At 46.1% G+C, this 26172-nt stretch overlaps 2 protein-coding genes across 2 annotated transcripts in view; both read right to left on the reverse strand.

Moving 5' to 3' along the window:
- Positions 1-384: 384 nt before the first annotated feature.
- Positions 385-20704, reverse strand: T265_14849 (hypothetical protein; the record flags this gene model as incomplete). Its single annotated transcript, XM_009175526.1, is given in 16 exon segments — positions 385-718; positions 796-914; positions 1582-1713; positions 4927-5172; positions 6079-6237; positions 8659-8832; positions 9483-9560; positions 11256-11486; positions 12598-12822; positions 14441-14685; positions 18405-18472; positions 18500-18856; positions 19880-19962; positions 19967-20052; positions 20293-20422; positions 20522-20704. Coding segments are annotated over 16 exon segments (2850 nt in total).
- Positions 20705-25803: 5099 nt separating this feature from the next.
- Positions 25804-26172, reverse strand: part of T265_09446 (hypothetical protein) — a gene marked incomplete at both ends in the record, with an annotated part of 12899 nt that continues 12530 nt past the window's right edge. The window contains one exon of the mRNA XM_009175513.1: positions 25804-25914. Coding sequence (XP_009173777.1) covers positions 25804-25914 — 111 coding nt within the window. The remainder of the gene's footprint in view (positions 25915-26172) is intronic.

Raw genomic sequence — 26172 nt, forward strand, 5'->3', positions numbered from 1 at the left:
ATGTTGAGTACTACCCAATGTGGAAGATAGTGAAAATGCACTATCACACCGATGAGCTACACTGACGACAAGGAACAGCAACACATCCAGAAGCCTCGAATTCCAATTACACTGCTCATTCCGCCAGAGTCTGCACAACAGGCCCATCGAATTCCTGAAAACTACTTTATTCGATAAAAGTAGCTCGCGACATCGGAATAGAATCAAACTCACCATAGGAATCTTATGGGATCTGAAGAGTTTTATAGCCGCAGCATAATGGTGTGTATTACACCACTGCTGCATTCTTCATAGAAACGTACGGAAAGTTTACAAGCGACTTCTAAGCTAACTGATGTATGGACTTCACTAAATAAGGCACGAACGCGACTACTGACCTACTAACTATAGAAGGCGCGTCCACACATACCTAGTACTAGAGCAACCCACGAACAAACGTTCAGCAGTAGCATCCTTCAGGTGCCTACACGCCATGACACCCGAAGGTTGCACGAGGGTTGGCATACTGCCAGGTTGTCCAAATCTAGACGGGGGAAGTCCAGAGGCACAGGTCGGGTTCGAACCACGGACCTTCAGGTCAGTAAATTCGCGCTCTAACCACTTGGGCCTTCTTGACCCACCCACGAATGAAAAAGCAAAACAAATCAAGCTGTGACCACAAGAGATGTAATGGGAAACACAAGAAGAAACATCTGGCGCCCAACATATTATTGTTCGTCTTCAGATCAGTGGCATACGATAAACAGAACACCGGTCATGGACATCAACGTGACCATGTGTCATTATGGTTTACACCTAGAGGTGAAACGAGGATAAAGACAGACGTCCCGAATGTGATATTTGCGCATTATCCATGTGCAAAAGCGTTCAAAGCCAAGTCCATAACCTCCGTGGGGACAAGTGCCAAATCGACGCTGTACGATGAGAGAAAAAGAAAGTCACACACACACACACATCGATGGGAAGGGATGTGACTCAAAAGCACTAAAAAATTTGAGAAGAGAGCACGTGTCTAGCCAATCAGTGGAAAACGGGGAGTGAATAATATAATCCGGCCAATGAAGAGCGAACTAAAAGGTGTGGCGTATCCGAAGGTCATTGCTAAGAGATAGATTGTGGACAAAAGTGAGCACCAAAGCGGTAGTTATATTTTAACGTCCCCCTGGGCTTAGGGTAACATGTCAAAGGTGAGCTAGATTGAAGATAGGGTTGCAATATTCCTACCAAAGTAATCTCGAGGGCGATTGAAAAAGGCTTCATTCATCAAGCCTGGAACTCTGGAAAGAAGAACCCATTTTATTGAAGTTCATCCCATTCATTTATCAGCGCTCTATACGTGCCCATCAGGTGGAGATAGGTCAGTGGTTAGATCGCGAATTTCATCGCTCGAACCCGACTTCTGCATCTGGACTGCTGTTGGTGGTATCCCAGTCCTCATGGATTTTCCCGGTAGCTTGGCAGTTGGACACCGGAGGGATATCATAGCTGAACGATTAGTAGTCATCGTAAGAAAACATGCTAACAAAACCTGGCATATTAAGCTACAGACGGATGGTGGGAAGGAAAAAAACGTCAACTTACTTGATCTGTGTACCAGTAGTAGGGGACTGGGTCAATATTTTCGGATAGGTAGCCAAGAAGTAATTCGTCCATATCGGTCATACGCATTGAGCCTCCAACAATCTCTCCAACTCCGGGGGCAAGTAAATCAACCTGTACATGAGAGAGAGGGACAGAGTGTTATCGGTTACTGACACCGAAACTGATAAGCTAGATATACATCATAAAACAGGAGAAAGGAGAGTGGGGAGAATGAACAAACAACATTGGACGTTTGCTTCGAGGCAACGAAGGCTAAACGACAATTAGACAGAGACATACATAATTGAGTAAACGCATGTGAAAATAACCACACACAATGATTGAAGGGAAATGGAATTTCAGCCTCAAGAGTCAGGCAGTAGACAGCTCGCGTGGTCATCCGGCTCAATCTACCATCATCATCATTGTCAACTGTAATAACCGCGTACTTCTCGTACAGTTGTTGTAGCTGCCACAGTTTCGTTCACCGATGATTCGGGAAGATGGGGTAGGTAGCTGCGCACTGGAGGCGAGAGCTTATAAATTAGTGCGTAATACAGTACTGTAGGTGGACTACTAAACGAGGCTCAAAATATACGGGCCTTATAAGGTTCGCCACTCCAAGCCTTTGGAAAATGGGTCCATCTTGTGGTAAAGTGGTTGCCGCAGCACGAAATGCGTTGAAGGACGGGACAACAGAGGAAATAGGCCAAACTTGTCTGGAGTGTATGATCTGATATTTGACCTCATCCTCCGTAAATGCGGAAAAAAAACCGGAAGCCACAAATAGACAATCTCAGTCCAAAATGGATGAATCCGGGCGTGTCAGCAAACGGCTGGCCTAATGCAAACCGAGACACAGAGCAATAAACTAACTAGTCATTCGACCTATTACGATCATCTTAGATGAAGGCAGGAGTGTCCGTTATCCGAGGAGTCTACATAGGGGAAGAAAGCTCCCCACGAATGGAGTTCTCCTTGCGCTTTCAATAGTGAATGTACACAATATGGCACATTACTGTAATCTATCCGGAGAGAATATCACTGTGTTGGGGATGGACATCTTTCAAGGGAGCAATCACCATCAACAGAAAAATCACCGCTAACACTGGTGATTCACTGTCGTAAACCCACTGGATTTGGTTAATTAGCTTTAGATCTTTGAAGTGAAAGAGAAAGGAGGAGGGCGGCCGGATACTAGCCTACTGCAAGCATTCTGAGGTGTATGTATCTGCAAACGAGATAGGTTAGATGGCCCAAGTGGTAAGAACGCGAATTTACTGACCGGAAGGTCCGTAGTTCGAACCCGGCCTCTGCCTCTCGACTTCCCCTGTCTAGGCTTGGGTAACCTGACAATATCTCAGCCCTCGTGCTTCCTTCGGGTTGCATGGCAGCTAGACACCGAAAGGGTGTTACAGCTGAACGATTCTCCCATCTCCAGACGCTCAGCCAGCAAAGCTATATAGAAACTGAGAACAACCACCGCAGCTAGACTCAGGTAAGGACGGTGGAACTCTTTATAGAAAGGTAGACTGCACCAACAACCGTCAAAGTCCTCGTAACATCTTTCACACCCTTCTGACAAGTTACACGATGTACACCCGGCAGTCTGTATTATCTGGAAGGAAGCATGCGGAACAGCACTCCCTCCAATGACAAGGATGCAACACAGAATATGACTAAACCACCACAGTTGACTGTGTTGGGTTTTCTACGCGAAAGGGATTATCTTTTTTCTAACTGCTTCTTTACGAATTCGTCAACGTTATCTAAGGTCAGGGACGCTTTTGAGACATCAGTAATAAAAAACTCAAGACGTCATAGATCGCTTACTCATAAATATGCAACACAGCTCGCGCTGTAGTCTGGTGCACATGTGTTATGAAACCAAGCGATCCATCTTTTTGACGCTACATGCGATACAAATTTGCAAAAGCGATTAAAGTCCTCGAGGTTCACACACTAAATTCCTCAGACAAACTTCCGTTGCACCTGAACGAACTACTGAAATTTGGAGTGCTTCCCCATGGATTGGAGAGCCCCCTCAAACACCGTCACACCAACTCAGCGGCGAAATCGAACGCATCTTTGAAGTCCCTGTGATTACAACCCCCGTTGCGAATGTTGTTTTGATGAGGATGGCGATGAACATGAAGCTCTCTTCATAGACATTTATCCACAGACGCGGCCAAAAGAATCACGCGCAAGCGACTACCAGAGGACCTAGTGAAAGCGCTTTTGCTCCGTGGATCAGCACAGTACCTACACCGGTTGTAGCATGCTCTATGTAAACAGATGTGCGAGGTCGGTATAGTGAAGATAGTCGAGAATTAGTCAGTTTAATCACAGTATTTGCGTCTTAAAGTCTTGTTTCTGACGGACAACATACATCAATACGGCAGTGAAGCATTGGTGTTGAGCACTGATGTCATGCTGTCGTTGATGATGATGATGACTACTGGGTAGACAAAGAAGCGTTCAGCCGTAGCACCCTTCCGGTGCCTAACTGCCATGCCACCCGAAGGTTGCAAGAGGGCTGGGATACTGCCAAGTTGCCCAAGCCTAGACAGGGGAAGTCGAGTGGCGGAGGTCGGATTCGAACCACTTGGGCCATCTCGCAGAGGGAATTGGGAATGCAAAGAAGGGTAGCCTGTTGTGTTGTGCTTCAGAGTGCGAGAACTAAAGACAACTGGGTAGACAACATACATTTGGAAATTGAGGACTGATTTGGAGGTGCGTGAAGTTGCTACTACAAAACCGAAGTCACTGGGTCAAAAGCCTGGATGCAAGGCAACGTATAGATACGAGAATACTGACATATTGGTAGAAACTTTTGCAAAACATATCCTACCTTGCAACCTGAAGGAGCAGGATACTCAGTATATCTCAACAGGTTACAGGGGTACACAAACAGTCACACCAAGATAAGGTTCGACCTCTACAGTAAGAGATGTCTCGCAGCAAAAGTAAAGGTCACTGAAGCATGTCAACTGCTGTCACAAGAGGTTAGTAGAGGCTGGGTAGATATAGCACGATGAATGAACTTCAATTCGCATGGTGATACACAACACACGTACTCTGTACTTCAAAGAACTGGAAGTTCATCACTCTGCATGAACTAGTCATCGCTAGAGCGAAATAAGACTGGTGGTAAGTTCTGGTGGGAATTTATGTGCTCATTTGCTACAGGGTGAACGTTGCAGGGGTAATCGATTTGTCTGGAGGCGGTCTCTTCTCATCTAAAAACGGAGAGACTGAAAAACGGTCCTTTGAGCATGGCGGTTATTACGTAGTAGAATCCCTGAAGTGATGTTACTAAGGGGAATTCCTAACTAACCGTCTTACCGAATCTGTCAGACGGCGATCGCCTTCAGTTCTCTGCATATAGAAGGCCTTCATTCCTGCAGGGAAATGTGTAAGGAACAACATCTCCCCCATGGCATCTACCAGACGACGTTCAGGCGCTTCAGGGATATCGTCACCAAATTCGAATGGAGAGAAGTCCTCTTTGGTGATACCGTTTTTGTTCAACAGTGCAATGGCATCCTCATACTTCAATCGTCTGAAAGGTCCTTTTGGAGCCACAAACTCCTGAAAGGGAAGAGTACAAAAGCGGTGGCTTAAATAGCTGGGGGCATTGTACGTTTGAAGATGATCCATTGCAAAATCACCTAGTACTACGGAAATTGGGAAAACAGGTGAGAACAATTTCCAAATGTGACTTTGCCCTGTCAATCAGGCCAGTCCATGATAAAAAGCCGAGAAGTACAAATATGCATTTCCGTTTTGCCTTAGATTCGAGTACGTTGACCTGTTTTCCCTTAAACAACAGGACCTCCAGGGAGAGCCAGTAGATATCTCCGATTGTCACTCAAATAGGTCTACAAAGTCGAATTCGCTCATAGTGGTTGTGATCGGGACTGAAGTTAGACTAAGACATTCCACAGCAGAGCCGTTTGGTCAAGTGATATTTCCAGTCCCGAGTGCAGAAAGTTTGGTTTCTAGCCCGTTAGGAGGGAGACACTTCCCGGACTTTCTCAATTTCCGATCAGAAGGTATACTAGAAATAAGCACATCCAACCAAGAGCAACTTCGGTGGAAACGAATACTTCATCCCAGTTCTCACGTTGAAATAACTCAGTGAAAACGTACTAGCGGTTTTCCAATTGAGTTTTTGCCGGAAAGCTACGGAGCCAAAGGTGTAAACAAATGCGAACGGTGTATCTGTTGCTGCAAAATTCATAGCTTTCTCAGCCAAGCATGACTGGAATAAGACACACACGGAAGATTTTAATGAATTCTTTGTGAACATACTCTAAAAGCAGTCACATCAGACTGCAAGATACTGAGACTGCCACCGTTATGAAAATCCATCACTGAGCAGAGTCCTCAACTGACACAAAACACTAGTTACTTGAAGATTTGAGACCGAATAAATGATGAGGTGGAATACGCTGACGGAACCGGAGCAGAAAATAAAGACGTGGATAAACTCACCGGATTGATTTCCTTCACAAGGTCACCGGCTTGCTTCATCACTCGGTCTGTTACATCCACAACTAGATCTTCGATTCGTTCCAACAGACCGTCCAGATCGATAAAAGGACATTCGGCTTCCACGTGGTTGTATTCAGATAAGTGTCGACGAGTACGGCTCTTTGTTTGTACAAGAAAGAAAGAAAACCTCGCTAAGCGACCAAAACTGATACAAAGCCTAAAGATTGTGTGGATTTAAAACAAAATGTAAAATGGGTGTCCCGAAGATACCCACGCGAATTTGAAAAAATTCGAGTCATAATTGAAACACGGTCACAACAAACGGCTACTGGATAACCCTTAGCGGGACGAGATGGACCAAGTGGTTAGAGCGCGAATTTACTGACCGGAAGGTCCATGGTTCGAACCCGACCTCTGCCTCTCGACATCCCCTGCCTACCTGGCAGTATCCCAGCCCTCGTGCCTCCTTCGTGTGGGTGGCGGCACCGAAAGAGTGCTACAGCTGGACGATTTTTCTATATCTTAGCGTATCATACACACACCCAGACGACCCTCAGGGTTTCGTACGCCCGAATAAATTGGGCGTTATTTATAAGAAATAGGCCTTCCGGTGTGATCAGCTAGAGCATATGCACCTTCTTTGCAGTAAGAATCTTCCCGAATAACTGAGTCTCGTGGAGCCGTTTTCCCCTATTAGCATTCACCAAGTGGGCGCACAAGGGAGAAAACATGTTCGGTTCTTTTTTCCAAGTATTACCTATAGTGGTTTAACCGACCCAATCCGATCTGCTTCACACTCATCCTCCATATCGAAGAACGAGGCGAAATACTGGTGACTGAGTGAATACGACAGCACCACCAATGTCACATCGTACATACGAATTCACTGTTAGTAGTTTCTGGCTGTTACCGATAGGACCACATGCCCATCAACTAGTTTCCGCAGGCATAGGTGTGAAAATGGATACATTCGGCTCTTGACCTATTCAGAGAATCTGACTCAGTGAATAGCAAGGTGGATAACCAGTGATTCTGGCGAAAGATCTGATAAAAGCCCAGTCATCGGGGTGAATTTTGATCGGACATTGATCACTAATATGTCATCCAGAAAAGCTCAGCCATTGGAAGTCTCAGGGAGTAGACGTTGGGGGTTACCAAAGAGCAGCTTAAGACTATTCCCGATGGGACCAGCGGGTTTGAACATATTTCTTTTCGAACACTCTGAGAGTCGGCTCATCATAAACCCAACGTGGGCAGATCTGAATCTGGAGATGAGAAAACGGGTAGATATTTTCAAATGTAATATCCACCGTCTCCGTTGGTCACATGGCGAGACGTTAAGTAAACTGCTCTTTCTCTCTCTCTCTCTCTCTCTCTCTCTGCGCTAAGAACGCCAGACAGCACGATGGAATTCACCGACATTAAGATAATGAAAGTAGCAAACCGAATGAAACAGGGAGGACGTTTGGAGGGTGTGTAGCAGGGTTATCTCCACGTGGACAAACCACCCCGAAGGACGGGAAAGACGACCGATCTCTTGCGCGAGGCGGTTTTCTCCGTAGGTTCGTAATCAGAATATGCCCCAAAGAACCAATCAAAACCAATCAATTCTGAGGATGGTCTATCTACAGAAAACTGCATTTAGATCAGTGTCATGGCTGGCAACCACCTTGTCCGTCTGCGAGAATGAGCGAACATTTCGAAGAAACATGTATCGTCCATAGGGGCTTCACAAATGTGATCGAAATCAGAACAAACGGTGCAAACACCGACTGAGACCCGTATTCAAGAGAAAGAATGCGACCAGTGTTGGGTGACAGTCAGCTTTTGGGCAGCGGTCAGTTTCCAAGCTAAATATGATCTGTGTTCGACGGTCATCTGGTCCTTGCATTGAAAACGAAGTGGTCAGCCGCAACGCGCGACAAATGCCGTACGACACAAGAATCCAGACCGTATGAAACTGCTCAAAAGTGCTCAACAGATCAAAGTGGTGGTGAAGTGCACAGAAAGAACAAGCATTCAATTTGGAAGACCGGAAAAATGGCCAGAGAAACGTGTTTGAAGCCAGGAAAACGCCCAAAGTTGGACAGAATGACTTACTCGATGGGAGACAACTTTGGAATGGACTGCATGTTCATTTTGATCTATCTAACTCTGTGTATTATGAATAAATTCCCACCCTGATCATGATCAATTCTCTAATGTGAACGAATACAACTATGTCCAAATCGACAAGGTGTACAGTAGTTACGCGGATTCGTCCCAAAAGAATTCCGTAACCCTTGGACCCATGAGTAAGAAATCGATTTAGCTGTGTCCGAATCGTAGATTGAGTGGGTATTTACTATTACTCAAGGGTCCAGTCATCTTGACAGTGTTAGCCTTGAAGTTATGTACAGAGCACTGTAGTACTTCGTGCGTTATACATGCAAGACAAGTGTCTGGGTAAAAAGTCTAGTCTACACTTCGTTTTGCGTGAAGCGAAAAAGGTTTTCTGTCGAGCTGCATTTGCGTACCGCAGTATAAAACGAAATTATGAAACACAAACCAATAAGTCCAGAAGCCATGTAAAGAACGTACCTTCTCTGCGCGGTAGCTTCGAGTGATGCAGTACACATCACCCAGAGCTGGGATGCACGTCTCCAGATAAAGCTGAGAGGACTGAGAGAGAAAGGCTGGTTCCCCGAAATAGTTCATGGAGAATAATGTTGAACCACCTTCCACCTGCGTCTGGACAAGCGTGGGTGGTAAGACCTGAAACAGAGCAGGGGAATCAGTATGTCAATTGAAGTAAGCGAAAACTGAACATAACTCACAGCCCGGCAAATGTTGTGCCCTGATTTCGAACCATCGGAAGATGTAAGCCTCGAAGAGATGAGTAGATGAATCGCAGCGAAGCCGACGATCACTAAGACTACAGTTGGACGAAACACAATCACCGAATAGTAAGGCTATGATGTGACCTTCCTGTTCTGGAAACACTATGTCTATTCGGTCCTTCAGGTGGTCTTCGCGGACGGGAGTAACCATATCAGAGGAAACATGTTGAAACGTAGAGTTTAGGCAATCTACTCAACTTTAACAACAGTCACCGAGTAGGTGAACAGCCGAAGGCAAATACTGAAAGATTAGAATACGAAATGTTGGTAGCCCACAACAGGCAACCACGACAACAAGGGCTACAGTAGGCGCAAAACTGCACTTCAGTCATTTGTTGTTTGTAAACGATAATCAGAGCGACGATGATGTCATAAGGAGAATGACTATAGCGAGACCTAGCGAAATGTCTGTCATGGCGTATCAAAACGGGCCCGGTTCATTGAGCGTGCTCTATTTTGATGCCGCCTTGGGATCCCGTACGTGGCACGAGCTATGGCGTGGACAGACTTAAAAAAATCACGTACCTCACAATAACCCCGATCACGATAGTGACTACGAAATGCATCCGAGATTACATGAACCAGGCGAAGAACCTTGGAAGTCTGTGGAGATGGGAGACGTGGAAGAAGGCGATAAGCATCCAAAATAGACTGGTAGTTTTATTGTAAGTGGAAAACGTTGATACCTAAAATCACAAAATGTTCAGTTTACCAACCGACGAACAGTGCGAGAGAAAGGTTAGCAATGATGATAGGGTTACGAGAAATTTGTACAGTTCAAACCGGCAGTAATCACAAGTAGTCCTTATGTGACAATGTAAAATACGTGAGCTTGCCCGATTCAACGAATCGGTTGTATCAGTTGGATTTAAATTTAGTACCTGTGTGTGCATAAAAGTAATCGTAAAAATACGATTGCTGACATCGTGTACTGAGGACGATGGAAATGTGCCTAGCTGCCATGCCACCCGAAGAAAGCACGAGGGCTGGGATACTGTCAGGTTGCCAAAGCCTAGATTGGAGAAGTCGAGAGACAGAGGTCGGTAAATTTGCGCTCCAACCAATTGAGCCATCTCGCCCCAACTGGCTAGTGGTCACTGATCAACCATCAACACCGTACATAGTATCTACTGAGAGTGAAACACTCGGCAAACACGTAGTAATTAAAGGCATGTATCAGTATAGACAGGGATAAATTGGGTTACGTAGTTACGCAATAAAAACAATAGCTTAGATTGGGGCTCCTCGACTTTTCATCAACCTTAGGTTTTACTTGAACCCAAATCGGACAGAACTCGACAAATACACTCATTCGCATACCCACTGGGTTTTCACGGTAGACTCAAATGGATCTCCCCTTTATGGTATTCATTAATAGAATGTGCTGCACACCGGCCGCCTCATGTTTTGAATATCGTACCAACTGAGATGGCATGTCACGTATGGTGTAATAAAATAATAGGTCCGTTAAGGGTGCAAGTCCTATTCATAAAAAATACCGAGAGAACTGTTACCCAAATGGGGTGAAGGCCAAACAGCTTCATGGAGGTCCTACGTTTCCATTTATTTAGGTAATTGCAAACGATAGATGCGATATGGGCTGTGGGAACCAACTATGTTGGCCTGTGTCATCTCGGGACCTGCCCGTGGACGTGAAAGTTGATAACGCAACTGGAATTTCCGGTTAGGGCTCTAATACTGATCTAGATTTGGATCCGGGGTAATGAAATTAGTGGTGTCGGTGTTTCGATTGTTTTGACTGATTAGTAGGCAAGGAGAAGCAGCATAAACGCACTCTCACTGAAAATATACAAGCAACTTACGTTCTCACCACGAATAACTAAGTGTCTGTTGTCCAACAGAACATCCACTTCACTTTCCACTGAATATCGTACCAACTGAGATGGCATGTCACGTATGGTGTAATAAAATAATAGGTCCGTTAAGGGTGCAAGTCCTATTCATAAAAAATACCGAGAGAACTGTTACCCAAATGGGGTGAAGGCCAAACAGCTTCATGGAGGTCCTACGTTTCCATTTATTTAGGTAATTGCAAACGATAGATGCGATATGGGCTGTGGGAACCAACTATGTTGGCCTGTGTCATCTCGGGACCTGCCCGTGGACGTGAAAGTTGATAACGCAACTGGAATTTCCGGTTAGGGCTCTAATACTGATCTAGATTTGGATCCGGGGTAATGAAATTAGTGGTGTCGGTGTTTCGATTGTTTTGACTGATTAGTAGGCAAGGAGAAGCAGCATAAACGCACTCTCACTGAAAATATACAAGCAACTTACGTTCTCACCACGAATAACTAAGTGTCTGTTGTCCAACAGAACATCCACTTCACTTTCCACATTGAGCACATGATCGATTCCTCCCGCTGGCGCTCGTCCAATTAACTCCCAGTAGTCAGCTTGTAGTTCGAATCCCCCTGGGGCTGCTTTCCCAGCGGGAACCGCATTGATAGTGCCGTAAACGACCACAGTGGATTCGGGGCTGAGAGTAACCGCATCTACGGTCTGACACTGTGGACGAAGATGAATGCAGTGATCAGAAAAACGTTCAGCGATCAGTTGTGGACAGGAAACCAAGAGAAAATTGTCGGTATTGTTCATAAAAATACGTCGTAGTACTTCCGAAGTGGCAGAACGCCATTCCCAACGTGCGAGCTACTTCCCAAATGTCAAGAATCCAAGAATATCTTCAGTCGGTAAAGCTCAAACTTTATAACGTATCACCAGGAGTACGAGGGCTACAAACATGAAGCTGAACCCTTAGCAACTTCAACAATCCGCCCTACACACTTTAGCATATCAGCTCACTGAGACTGAAACCAACTGGCCGGTTAGATTTCAACGAAGGGATTACTGAGTTGGTGAGACAGGTAGTTTCCGTCAGCTCTGAAAAGTTCGGCGACGAGCTAATTTTCGCCCGCTACCTTGCTATTTATTCAAAAATACAAACGCTTAGTGTGCTTTAGGAATGCTTGGTGAATTTGAGCGTGCTACCCACTGAGGTGCTTGGATGGTATACACAACATTGTTGAGTCGCGGGCGTAGCCAGACCGAGACCTGAAGTGTTCCACTCAGCGATCAACACTTCTCGTAATTGTCGTCTCATCAACAGAACTGGTATAGGGACACTTGAATTCGACCACCCTAGTCAGACGAACTAGACAACAAGCTGTTATTCCAGCGTTTGTAATATCTAGCATTCTTCAAAGTCATTCGTCAAACTTCTCGAGAGCTGGAGTTTGCAATCCGGACGACCACGACTATGAACATGGTCAGCCGGTATCCTTTGCGGATATGGTATAATTTAGCTTCCAGGTGGATCACGGATGGTGAAGTAAACGAACATACAGATCAAATGAAAAACACAAGAAGAAGGGGTGAAATGCAAACAGCAACAAATACCACTTACATATTGTCATTTACACTAACAGTATGTGACAGATTCAGTCTCAACTTGGTTCTTAAACAATGACCCCTTATTCTCCTGAGCTAGGGATAAATACGCACATGACCACCGTCAACAGAGAACCTCATGCCCTAACTTGCATGTGTTCGGCGCCAAGCCAGAAACCCCAGTATTATGCCTTATCAACATTATCGACATCTTGCAAATGCAACTTACCAACTTATCTGTTAATACACACTGCAGAAACCCGGAGCCATCACGCAGGACGATAAACACCAAAGTGCGTCCTAGACGTCGAATACGATGGACCCATCCGTAAACTTTAGCGCGCTGTCCGACCAGTTTGGACAAGTCACGAATTTTGCACTGAGTTGGTTTGGGCAACGAAGGGTCCAAGACGAGCTGGATTCCAGCAGCCTCGGCCTGAGAAACTTCTGCAGCCTAAAGTGATGAGTGAGAACCATGGTCAGATAGCAGATAGAGGGGTGAAGAGTTACCAGGGTTAGGAAGATGGCAAGTGGAAATCTGAGAAACGTTGGTGAATGACCGAACCACTCACAACCAGCGACAATCTGTGGATGTTCCAAGTGAGGCACCGAATAGAAACAGGTACTTGAAACCGTGATTTAAATGCATACCAGCACATGTACATTAGTGAACGCCTTATTAGTAATATTAGACTGTTGCTGATGGTGAACTTTCGCAGCCAGTTGAGTTTCTTGACGCAAACTGCGCTAAAAGATATGCCAGTTAGAACCCAGAGGTATAACTAGTGAGTAGGACAGAAAACTTAGAACTGGTGAGCGTGAAGAGAGTGGCTTCAGATGAGCAAAGTTGACACACGGAAGGGTATAGTTATTAGTGAAGAGGAATCAACGGGGATGAAGCGCGTGGTAAAGCTTGCCGAAATACAATATCCCCATACCTAATCAACTAATGCATCTAGAAGACACCAAAGGAGGACGACCATCAACAGAAATGGCCAAAACCGATCCATACCTGATAAGAAATCCCCCAAAAGCTATGAGTTTTGGCCCTAATTAATCACAGATTTGGTGCGCCAGTCGAAAGAAATCTTGCTGACTAGTTAATTTTATGCCCGAAGACTTAGATAATCTGGTATTAACCCGACAACTTTGTGCCAAAATCTACCGATACTTTCACAGATGCTTATAAAGGACAACCTTCCGACCAGCTCCACGCATTTTTGGTCGACTTAAATCTCGGCGTATTTCACTGAACAGGTTCAGCTCCGGTCATAAGAGTGACATCATGGGGGTAATATGGCGTAGTTTAGTCCAAATCACTTTTACCAGGAAGGTGCGAGCTCACTCTCCGGAAACCCCAAAAAGAAATCGACATGATGAACCAAGGTATTCACCGTAGCGGTCATAGTAGACAGGCGTCCTGCATACCGGTTAAAGTAGATCACACTGGATTCGGACAGATGATATTCCGCTATTATTTTTTACCGGTACGAGTTCAGTTACCAGCTAGACCTCATCACGACTAGTATCAAATACATTATCTCTATATGGACTGAGTCGTGGAATATGATGACGAGTACGGCAGACTGGTTGATGTATTTTAAATGACTGTGCATTGCGCAGACATAACACTTGGACAGCGGTATTTGCTTCAATAAGATGACTTAGAGCATGGTAAAATCCCAATTCGAATACGAAGTAGCATGGACGAAGGAAACGTAGTATTGCTATTCTTCGCATTTTCCTGGCGGTTTAAAATTCTCCAAAACTGAATTGATCGGCCGACAACGCTTGTAACAATACTGGAAGCACCGAAATCATTTAATCATCGACAGCATGACATTAGTGTTTAACACCGATGTTTCACTGACGTACAAATCATGTGTTTGAAAGGAATGTTTGTGCACGCTGCGTTTGATGCAACTGCTGGTTAAAAGATGAGGGAAGTTACAAAAGTATTGTTGCCTCGAAATGAAATCATGATCTGCGCTCATTATTTCGCTAATTTGCTTTTGTTTAGATACTAATTTTGGCAAGCATGTGAGCATAAGTTGGGCTACAAAGAGACTCACAAACTTGGCAGCTTCTTCCTTCTCAGCCTTCTTCTTCTCATTGAAGTACTGCTTTATGGTTTTCTTCAGTTTGGTTTTCGAGACAACATCCCATCTCTCGTCTCCGGTACCGTCGACCCATATGCGCGTAGTGGCTTCGACCACACCTTTTAAATGGACAAGGGCTTGCATTACGGTCTTCAGCGGTGACTCCTCCGACCCATCACCGGTCTTGTCACACCCGTGTTTCTCGGACGTGTATACGTCTGCGTGGGGAAAAAAGCAATAAAGGCGTGGTTACTGCCCAAAAAACTGATAACTGTTCGGTTTGGTAATTCACTTGCTACCATACTGCCAGAGTGCACCTTACAAGTTCACAATGAAAATGCCTGATTCAACGCTTTGGTGCTGTGCGATGGGTAATGTATGGGCGAGAACAACCCCTTGTCGGTTGGAAATGAACTGGCCCAAGTGGACAAGCTAGTCCGATGGCCTGGTAGGCGCGTGGTAGATCTGAAATCTAGGCCTTACCTGCTGCTCAACCTAAGTTCAAAAATATGTTCAACATAGTTCAAATACGAACGGAAAGAGTGTCTACTACCCAACAAATGAATGCGACTGTCTTGTGGATGAACCTAACGGTTGTTCTATGCAGCACGATATCCACTTGCGACGAAACTGTGAGGACACCGGGACAGAGCCGATAAACCATACAAAGAATGCATGACCGTGAGAACACAACTGTTACATATTGGGTGTGGTTGGTTTAATTGCTAATATTTGCTTTGCAACGCCCAGATATGATCAGGGGTAGCAAAGTCAATGTCAGCAACATGTAAAAACGTGGAGAACAGTGGATCCTTAAAGCCCTCAATGTCTTTTTAATGCACTATGTGGGTCGTAGAGAGAAAACCGTTCACACAAAAAGCTCTTCTGGCGCCCAGCTGTCACACCCAAATGTAGCACGATGGCTGATACTGCCAGGTTGCCAAGACCTAGATGGAAACGTTGGAGATGCAAGGATTGAGGTCGAAACATGGACCTAACGGTCGATAAATTCGCGCTCTAACCACTGAACTATCTCAAATGAAATGGAATCGTTGTGTTCGTAACTCGATGAGATGCTTTCAGTGGAAGATGGACGACTCACAAAATGAAAAAAACTCCCGTCCGAAAGCATGAAGATGACTCAGCTAAGCTTGAGTCCATGGATGGTGGCGCTGTTCTCTGAACCACCATTACCTCGTTTTATTCTGCTGTTCTCAGAAAACACTTTGGGTAATCTCAGTGCTCGGAAAAAGTACTTATTCTCGACTTTCTGGTTTTCGGAGCACTGTGCACAGTAGCACCGGTTGTGAGATACCTAACTTACTCCGGACCCAGCTACCATGCAGGCCAGATTATTGAGTCAGTCTCTGGACCGAGTAGTCCAGGAAAACCTCACTGCGTACTATATCATGGGGTACATTTTGACTAAAAGGCTACGGTTGCGGTCCCGGAAAAAAACCCTACCTGCTTCCATTGCATTATGGGTCAGAATTTAGAATCAAAGGCTCAAGGTGGGGTACATCAAACAAACCCGTTCCTCAGCATGGGCAACCGGGAGTTATTATTCGCCATTCTTTGTTCACCGTCCCCAACAGGCAATCTGTCCTTACCCATTCAATGATGCACTGCGTCAACTTGACATTACCTTAAGACATCACCATCAATTCGGGTGCAGCATACTTTCGGTGCCTAGTTTCCACGCCACCAGAAGGAAGCACGAGGGGTGGGATACTGCAAGGATGTCAAGGCCTAGACCGGAGAAGTCAACAGGCGGAGGTCGGATTCGAACAACGGACCCCCCGGTCAGTTAAGTTGCGTTGTAACCACTGAGCCATATCTGGCACTCAGCGGAGGAAAGGTAACATTTACATCGGGAGAAACGAGATATTAGTCCTCCACAACGGTGGCGCAGATTCTGCGCATGCCGGTGTAAGGATGTGCTAAATTAAACCTCAGCTAGGGTAATACCACGCTTGAATACCGCAAACCTGGCTCTCCTGTCGATGCATCGGACCGCATACTTTCCGAATAACAGAATCACCGTTGAAGCGCTTCATTGTAATGGCAATGTGTCACTATCCCACCTGTTTCGGAGTCAGTGGTCAGGCAATCCACAAAGGGTGGATCAAATTCTTTGAAGGATGCAGGACGCGAACCGTGCGAACCAGGTGGCCTGCTGCGCCACAGCGGTGAAATTTCACGTTGGACTTCCGTGGTAGAAAGAGGACTAGTGAAGGTGCTCCATAATGTCTCATATGATTCTTTCAAAGATTGAGTTAGTGGAGCGAACGGAACCATTATTTAGTGTTCAGCCAATCAATGGATGATCTGTGAAGAAACTGGCGTCTCATTTTCGGAGTCCACTTCACGTCGGAGCATCTGAGATATGAGTGCGACTGCTTCCCATTTCAAAAGCGTTTTCCATCTCCTATGTTTTCTCCACTCAGTCGACTCTCAGACCATTCACCATTCAGGATTTGAAATGGCCATCGTAACCGCTTCCTGTTGGTACAGTTTTAATTGCATCAATCATGGCTGCCAATCGTGACAATGTTCACGGGTCTGCAAACGAGCTCGGGCACAGGGTTTGAGGTGATTTGAAGACGGTTTTTTTCACCGCTTTCACGTCATTATCCATCATCACCAGTACAACTGTTTAGTTCTGGATGAGGTTCAGTCGACTCAACCTGATATTACTGTGACACATAGGCATTTTCAAAGTAACGAAGTGAGTAACTTCACGTGAGCTGGCGCGCTCCAGAGGAAAAACGAACATCACTTGTGACGTCCCATCGGTCGCACGTATCAGGCTGTAGCAGAGGTTGTTGTTGTAAGGCTGTGAGCCGTGGACAAATGATGCGGAGAGATTTTGCTTATGACCACCGATTTCCGAGAAGCGCTGCTGGTTTCGGATAGCGCCAGAGGATAAGTAACTAGGTGACTAGAAAACGGACACTTGGTCATGCAGGAGGTACTTCGCGGGAAGGCTGAGGCTATTACCACAACCTCGTAGACAATCCCTCGTTTCTTCGTCTCACACAAATCGGAGCTGCACGATAAACAACTCATTTGCAACTGTATAGGTATGCATCGTCGCCGTGTAGTGCTTTAGGTATCACTGATTTGTGTTAATAACATTCACATAACATGCACGAAGAAACCGTGTTATTCGCTGCAAGTTACATTTAAAAAACGTTACACCTTGGGCAAAGACGGAGTGCAACTGTAACAAACGCTGTTGCAGTTCACATAAACCAAAGTGAGGCTATATTTGTTATTAAAATTCTACGGAGCCTTTCATGAACTCTCCATACGTAACGAAAATTAAAAATCGAAAAGTTGTGGTAATAGTAACATTCGGGCGGAAAACTTCCAGCATAACTGACTACGACGGCTCAGTCATGTTATACGCATGTCGCAATACCGTATACCGATATGAGTGTTGTTTTCTATATCTCCTTCATAGTTGTGCAAACCGCGTGATAGAATTGTCAGAAGGGTGTGAAAAAAATTTAAAAAATGTTTGGGTGTTGTTGGTGTTGTATGCCTTCTATCCTCCACTAAGTTGGAGACGTAGCGAGAAATGGTGGCTAGCCAAAGTTAGTTATGTTCGTGCTGTCAGTTTCCTTCCAGATTTTCGGACTTCAGGATGCCTGACGTAAGGCAGCACCAGGTCTCCTCCATCATCCACTCCTCACCCCTTCTTTTCACTCCTAGACCTTAAATACAGTTCGATAAACTTTACGGTTGTATGGCAGTGGATCATCAGTATGGACGCTAGTGCTGCTGTCTCATGTTAACGATGAGCAGAAACTTTTGATGCAGCGTTACTGTGACTTATACTTCGCAGGATGGCGTAAACTCTACACTCATTCACCTTTAGCTTGATTTCCAGAAAATAAATGTATACATCACTAAAAGTGACCAGATGACTCACGGATGCACATCGCATGCGCGAACCGGGCGACAAACAAATGACCTAGTGCCGCCGGCAATACTGTCGAACTTCAAGGTCAGATCGGCCTGATTCACGGATTCACGGGTTGATGCGCAGGATCGAGGCTTTTGCCCAAGTTTCTGTGATCAGTTTTGTTCTTGTAGTTCAGTGGTTGTCGTTCACCTAGAAGGCCCAAGTGAAAAAAGGGTGTAGTACTGCCCTTTATGTCCCCATCGAGGGGCAGAATGTTTACAAGCGCGAGAATTCGCAAAATGTTTAATAGTGCTTTGAACTTGGTTCCAGGAAGAGCGTAAAGAAGCGTCGGAGGAAGGTCATTCCACGCAGCCACTACCCAGACGGAATAGCGCGTTCTGGCATTGATACACGGAATCGGAGTCTCCGCCCAAAATTTACGGATTGGTTCCGTTTTCGTTGTTTGTGGTGTTTTGCACCTTTAGGACAGGAATTCCGAAAACAAGGCGCTACGGGACTCATTCACCACAGTCTAGCTTGGTGACCGATCGCCATTACAACTGCTTCGCATATGCGCATTCTTCTCTGCCGCCGTAAGCTCACGGTGGAAATCACGGCCCAACTACCACCGGATAAACTTCCACCCTCTATGTCCCACGTCATCAGTGCTTTAACCAATGAACAAAGCTTGGAGCAGCTGGCCCGAATGGCGGATACAATCCACGAAGCATACCCCAGTAATCTAGTTTACTCCGTCTCCCACCCTACACCCTGGACCATCCCTGGACCCCGATCCAATTCATGCGTCCATTTCACACCTACAAGATATTTGAGACCTCTTTCCAAGAGGACGTCAAATCCTTTTAGGTGGCACCACACGTCCTGCTGCTCCACATTCTCGAGTGTCACGGGATTCAAGGATAAATTCTACTCTGGGTTGAGGTGCCAGTATCAGATAGATTATTCCGCGTAAAGGTGCACTCGATCTAGTTCTCTGCAGAAGCGTTTTACAGTGGTGTTTCTCAAGGCTCCGTCTTGGGGTGACTGCAGTTTCTAATATAGGTCAATGACCTTCCAGATATCCTAGGTACTGCTTCTCTTCGTTTTGCGGATGACTTGAAATTCGTGAGTTGCAACGCCAGTGCCCTCCAAATATATATACGTGCAGTGTTCGCTAGGCCAGCACATTCCTCGTGATGACGAAAATGTTGCCAGTATGCTATTTAGAGGAGACTCAGTGAATGTCTCTGTCATGGACTGTGTGACCGGCCCATAAGAAATTACGAAGATAGTTGCCAAAAAGATTTGGATATTTGGCTGTCGTCAAGCCTATCCTTCTCAGCGCAAAATTAGAAATGAGCCCAAGAGCATTCACCATTCCACGGATGATTCGACGCACCTTCTTCCGTTTTGCATGCACGGACTTCCGAACACTACGTCGAAGCTCTCCTAGGATATGCGGACCAAGAAGACTACTCAGGACGCAGGAAAGGCGTAACCACCATTTAGCGTCCAGCGAGCTGCTACGAAAATGGTTGCTGGCCTTAAATCCGTGGACGTTAAAACGCACCTTGTAGTGCTTGACCTACTTTCCAAAGAAAGTCATCTTTTCCTGGGGGGCTTAATTCTTTCTTATGTCCTGTTTGAACAAGGCTTGACCAACTGCATTTCACCGCTGATCCAGCAAGCACACGGCGAGGACGTGGTAGTAAGATTTCCTAGCTCAATGCCCATACTTTCATTGGGCAACCTTTCTTCTCATTTCGGGCAGTAGCTGCTTGGAATAATCTTCCTGGGACATTTGTTTACGCCCCATCTTGAACACGGCTCAAAGCACTACCAGACACTATCCTATGACTTCCCGCGCTCGCAGGTTTGCTGCCCCACGTCGATAACTTTCAGAGCAGTAATGCACCGTTTATTCGCTTGTGCCTTTCAGGTGAACGGGAGGCGCTGAATAAATAAAAAGGAAACAATATCGAGAAACTTGGACGAAAGCCTTGATCCTGTGTAACAATTCGTGAATCCGTAAATCCGTGAACCACCTGAGCAACGAAGTGACAAAATCCAGGAGTGATGATAGTTGTCCCGCGATATCTGGTCAATGCGACCACTTATTGAGTCCAGGTGCTTTTTTGAAAGACTTCAGTCAGCTCCGCTGCACAAAGTTCACGTAATCTGAGGTGGTGGAGCTCCATTCGTGATTCCCTGGTAGCGTTGAAATCACCCACCGACAGGAGATGAACAGACTGGCTCCCCCAGCGTCGGTAGTAGACTACGCCACCAAGGAACGAATCGGACCCGCGCAGCGGGATGCGTATCCACATTGCATCTAAAGAAGGTACATGAGTGATGCCGAAGAGGTCAATCGAGACGAACAGGGCCACACGCAATTATGATGCAACCCAACAAGGAATCCCTCGTTTTGAGTCTGCCCAAAAGTCGGAGTAGCCGCTTGTCCAGATCTTCGCGCCAGAAACACTTAGTTAAGGTAATGCCTGTGCGAGTGCAATAATGGACGACTGTTCAAAGTGAACTGACCGTCAAATATTGGGAGGTTTGTTAAAACGACTGTGAACACGCGTTTCAACACTATTTCTACAGTCCCTGAAGGCAAGGGGCCGAGAGATATGCAACCAAAGAGGTTGACGGTTTTACTGGATGTACGCCGAATTTGAGTCAGAGGCTCTAAATGGACTTCTGCGGCATATTGTTCCTAATTCCTGGATTGTTTCTCGTGAGAGCTGTTTCTTAACTGCGGGTTTGTTCGCCCCATGGACCCCGGTTTGCGTTCTACCTTTGTGAGACAGATATTCTTCCACCATGGGCGAAAATTTCGCACGCTGTTACTTGTAGCTCATTCAGTATATCATCTTGGACAATGGGATTTACTATTCTTCAGGGGTTCGGGGCAGACACGCAGCTGCTTGGTTGATTGGCTATTCTGAGGTGATTTGATCATGAGGTGTTCCTGTGAGGCCCAGATTATTGGTGATGCTCTAATCAGGCTCTAGCCAAGCTCGGAATTTGTGACTTGTATGTGGAGTTATCTGCTGAGTCTCTACCGTCTTTTACGAAAATGAGGGGTGCTAGCTGTAGCCACGCGAGTCTGGTCTCCACTCGAGTTCGCAGGCTTTGGTAATCGAGGAGCCCGCGGTGGTTGAGTAGGAACTGCCACCCGGATTGGGGGCCAGTTGCGTCTTCGTGCAATCAGGAGCACAACAGGCCAGAACTATCGTTGTTTACATTATGTGTGAGAGTTTGTTAACCTGTAAAGACACCCAAACAGCATTGGCAGTGCTTATGCATTTATACACGTATCTTTCGCAGCACGGTTTTTTCACCCGTCAACGTAGATTCGGGCATCACACCAATCTGTGTTCAGAATTTACTGATGACGGTTGGCGCCTACAAGGCTTCAATTCGCTTCCAATTATGTAAACAACATGCCTCGCTTAAAGACCAAGAAGCCACGTAATGTGTGCACTCTGAAAAACGGATGGAAAAGCGATAAAAATAAGGTATTGTCGGAGTAGACCATAGAAAGAAAACGGAAGGCAGACAAAGCAGTAAAAACTAGATTATCAGTTTAGAATGACCATTCAGATTTGGCACACTGTGCACTAAAAATTTGTTACCCTGAATGAAAACAGGTGGTTCGTCTCTCGAATGATGCCTGAAACAGTCAAGACGCAATACTGTATACAGGTGGGATGTTGGTGGTGAAAGCAGACAGATTTTCCATACCGGGCTGCTGGGAGAAAACCTGTATTTTATAAGTGCGCAGTGCACAAGCATAAGAGTCTTTTCATGGTGCGCGTGCACAAGCAACTAAGTGTGAATATCTGGACGTCACACATCTTACTACAGCCTTCCGCATGGGAGATAATCTTGTTGTCATTTTGAAACTTGTATAGTTGCACGGTTCCCTACTTATCACCATAAGAGCGGTAGGACGGAAAAAGAATGGCCTGTAACAGCAGTGGCACAATTTCTTGTTGCGAGTAGCACATGAAACAACTGTCCGCAAGGTGCTTCCACTACTGGTGAAGGAGCGGAGGCCTTTGTTGCGGAGGTTTTTATCAGAAAACGCCAACTAAACAGTTACGAAAAATTGGACAGGGAAGCAAAGCTCTCATATGCATCTTGGTTCAAGGACACTAAATATCCATATTCTGTTTGAACGCGTCTTCCTGAACTTTCTTGGAAATTCGTTGACTGTTGCTTAAATCCAAGCAAGTGCCACAAAGCAACCACACAAATTCCCTAAAAGATCTCACTTTTCAAGAGGCGCAATGCGAATTTACAAGAAGAAAACATACTTCTCGCATGCCCGCCTATCAGTAGTATCACCGCTACACAGCTTCCCCCTTGAAGGGCCTTTCGCATGCCAACAATTTTGATTTGAATCCGTCAGGTCGGCTAGGGCAGTGGGTCTACTCGGCCACTCTTCGGGTGTATCTTGCCACTTGCGTCCTTTTTACCCTTTTCGATCTCCGGACATCTTGAATTGTATACACGTTCCCCGGCGGGTCAAAATTCAATTTACTGGCCAAACAGAAGGTGCGGATGTCGACCGTACATAAGCATAAACAGGGACTTGCCTGAGGTTGGCTGAATGGAAACACGATGACCCAGCAACACCATTGGTAAGTACACTTGCCAGTATCCCCCGTTGGCCGCCAACCACTCCTTGATCGCTCGGTTGTTACGTTCGGTTTGGCCATATGTTTGCGGGTGGTACGGCATCGTTCTTAGCCGTCTGGTACCCAGCTTCTGCAAGCAGTTGCTAAACTCTTCGCTCTCGAGGTAAGGCTCCTGACCGGTTAGGATCATTCTTGGCACCCCATGCTTGACCACGATGTGATGCATTACCACCTTGATGATCGTCGTCGCCCGTTGATTAAAGATGGCTGCCGCCTCCATCCACCCTGACAGATGTTCTGTCATTATCACGGTGTATATATCCCCACTTTTTGTCATTGGAAAGAGGCCCATGACGTCAACGCACCACAACGTGCCGATTTCTGAGGCTGGAATTGGTTCTCGGGATGGGTTGCCCCTGTCGTATCCCTTTCGTTAGTTGGCAACGCTTACAGGACACCACATAATCCACCACCCCACTTCTCATCCGGAGCAAATAGGCCCTCTTCCGAATTAAGTCGTACGTCTTGGTGCACTCTGTTTGTGCCATCTCATGGCATTTGACAGTGAGCTTCCATCGCAGGACGCCAAGTATCACGGGAACACAACGTCGGAATTGGTGGCGTTCCAGGAAATTATGCTAGGTTCATTCAGCCTCAGCCGATCAAAGTGACCATGGAACGTCTTCGACTCTATATCTTCCTCTCCGTTCTCAATATTCCTTCCATCCAACAAGACGGCTGCAACCTTCCGTAACACATGATCCTACCGTTAAAGTTGCATCAGCTTTCCTGGATCCAGTTCGACGACGAGGTCATTGACCACAATCATGATTTTGGGGACCTCATCTTCAGCCTCTGGTCTGAACAGCCAATCAGCCCAGTGATTCTCCATCCCTGACATCGTTGAACCATCCTTATTCTACTGAGACTGGAGCGTGGCCAGTGGTGCCCCGTCCGAATCCTATGCCAGATGTAGCAGCTGGTTCACATGCAACCGGCGTGCCGTCCTCGCCAACCGCAACTGGACGCTAAGTGCGAGCTGCACTGCCCCGATGAACTGGTCGGACAGTAACTGGTGGCGTCCGAAGAACTGGTCGGACAGTAACTGGTGGCGCAACACTCGGCCCAGTCTCGGCAAAGTGCGATCTAACGACTGCTTGGGGTCGGTGAAGAACACGTTCGGGTCAGATCCAGGTGCCATCCTAGCCGTCTTGAACAGCCTCATGGGCTCTTGGCGCTCGGCCATGGTGTCGACCTTCGCTGCAAGTACTTCCTTCGCGACGGTCCAGTCCATCTTCCGGGCCAAATCCAGGGCCGCCTTCGCCCGGCCCCTGAGGAGGGTCTTCAGCGTCGCCAAATTACCCCGGTCGGTATCCAGTTCAGTAACCTCCAAAAACTACTCGAAACCCTCCAGGAAGCTCCAAACGTCCCCGTCTTTAAGGGGTTGTGGCCACGGGTCTTCAGCCCTATCCTGGTCACGACATCATATGAAAGGAGGAAGGCCCCTTCCGCGGAGTTATTGATTAGAAAATGCCAACTGAACAGATACAGACTGTTGGAGGGGAAGCAAAATTCTCATATGTATCTTGCATATAAAAAACTGAACATCCATCTTCTCTTGAGCGCGTCTTCTTGAGTTTTCCTGGATATTCGTTGACTGTCGCTCAAATCGAAACAAATGCTACAAAGCAACTCCAATAACTCCGTAATAGATCTTACTTTTCAAGGGACGCGATGCGAATTTACGAGAACAAAATATAGTAATCGCATACCTCCCCAGCAGTAGTATCACCGTTACAATATTCTAAAGCCCGGTTTTGTACTATTTTGGATGACTTATGCGGCCTATTCCACAGTGCGCACATCAGCGCAACATGCTTTCTAATAAACTTGCATGTCAGGTAAGCAAAACGAAAGCGGCAGCTGAAGCTCACTTATTCAGCATTGTTCATTAGGTTGAAATATTTTCATACTCTTTCACCAAATACTTCGTCAGCTTCTACTTCAGCTAATATTCTGACCATAAATGGTTTGATCTGAAGGTGGGTCTTTTGTTATTTCTGCTTAACTTCGTGGTCCGCAACGAAACGGTGGAGGAACTCGTAGGCGTTCGTAAACGTGCTCTCGTGTTCTGGTTGTAGCGTAATGAGGCTGATTAGCAAATGCGAGTTTTGATAGAATGGTAGTATAATTGTTAGGTGCACTTTGGTAAATAGAGATACAGTCCGAAAAGTGGAATAATTAAAAAAGTGACTTATTATTTCAGGATGCCTGTTGAGAGCTCCTGCGACAGAGACCGGACATGGGACATAACTTCTCTGCCTTACAGCTACTGCATGTGTCTCGTAGTTATTCGTAGAGACTTGTGGAGCCCGTTTGACTTTCTGTCTTGTGTGCGCGTGTGCGTTTATCGGACCGAGTTTCATGCCCAATTCTTGTGTCCAGTGTGAAAGGAGGAGTGTCATGTCGCGTTTGGTAAGTACACGAACATGAATAAAATTGACCTGATATGTTGGCGTTCCTAAGCCTGGTACATGCCGCAGGTTGTAGCCGCGTAAAAAAAGCATCAGAATGTCCGGAGTACATGTTTTCAGCTACGGTTGCAAGTGGGACGGTAATTGCCACTGTAAGATCCGGACGGTTAAGGATCTCCTAAGCCTGTACATGCCGCAGGTTGTAGCCGCGTAAAAAAAGCATCAGAATGTCCGGAGTACATGTTTTCAGCTACGGTTGCAAGTGGGAAGGTAATTGCCACTGTAAGATCCGGACGGTTAAGGATCTCACAGGACGATTGCGACTATTAGATTATACGCAGTTCGTAGCCAGTAGTCAATAGGAGCAGACAGACGTGGGGCAGTAGATGATATATTGAAGACTGACAGGAACTGGTTCTACAGAAAAACGAATTAGTAAGCATCATGAATTAAGAAAACGTACAATGAACAATGACGCAATCTGTAGGAGCGGGAAGCAGTCACTGTTACAGCACGGGTTTCTGTAGGGGCAACAAGAAGTAAGTACCAAACGATGTGCAAACATACATATCGGGGCAGTCTGACAGTATGAGTTGGCCGTAACGGCGCAGGAGTCAGTACGTTCGGGATTTGAAGGACTGTCTTTCGGTCGGCGTCGACGCAGCCGCTCGTGTC

This window comes from Opisthorchis viverrini (genome assembly GCF_000715545.1).
Source record: "Opisthorchis viverrini unplaced genomic scaffold opera_v5_281, whole genome shotgun sequence".
Lineage (NCBI taxonomy): Eukaryota > Metazoa > Platyhelminthes > Trematoda > Opisthorchiida > Opisthorchiidae > Opisthorchis > Opisthorchis viverrini.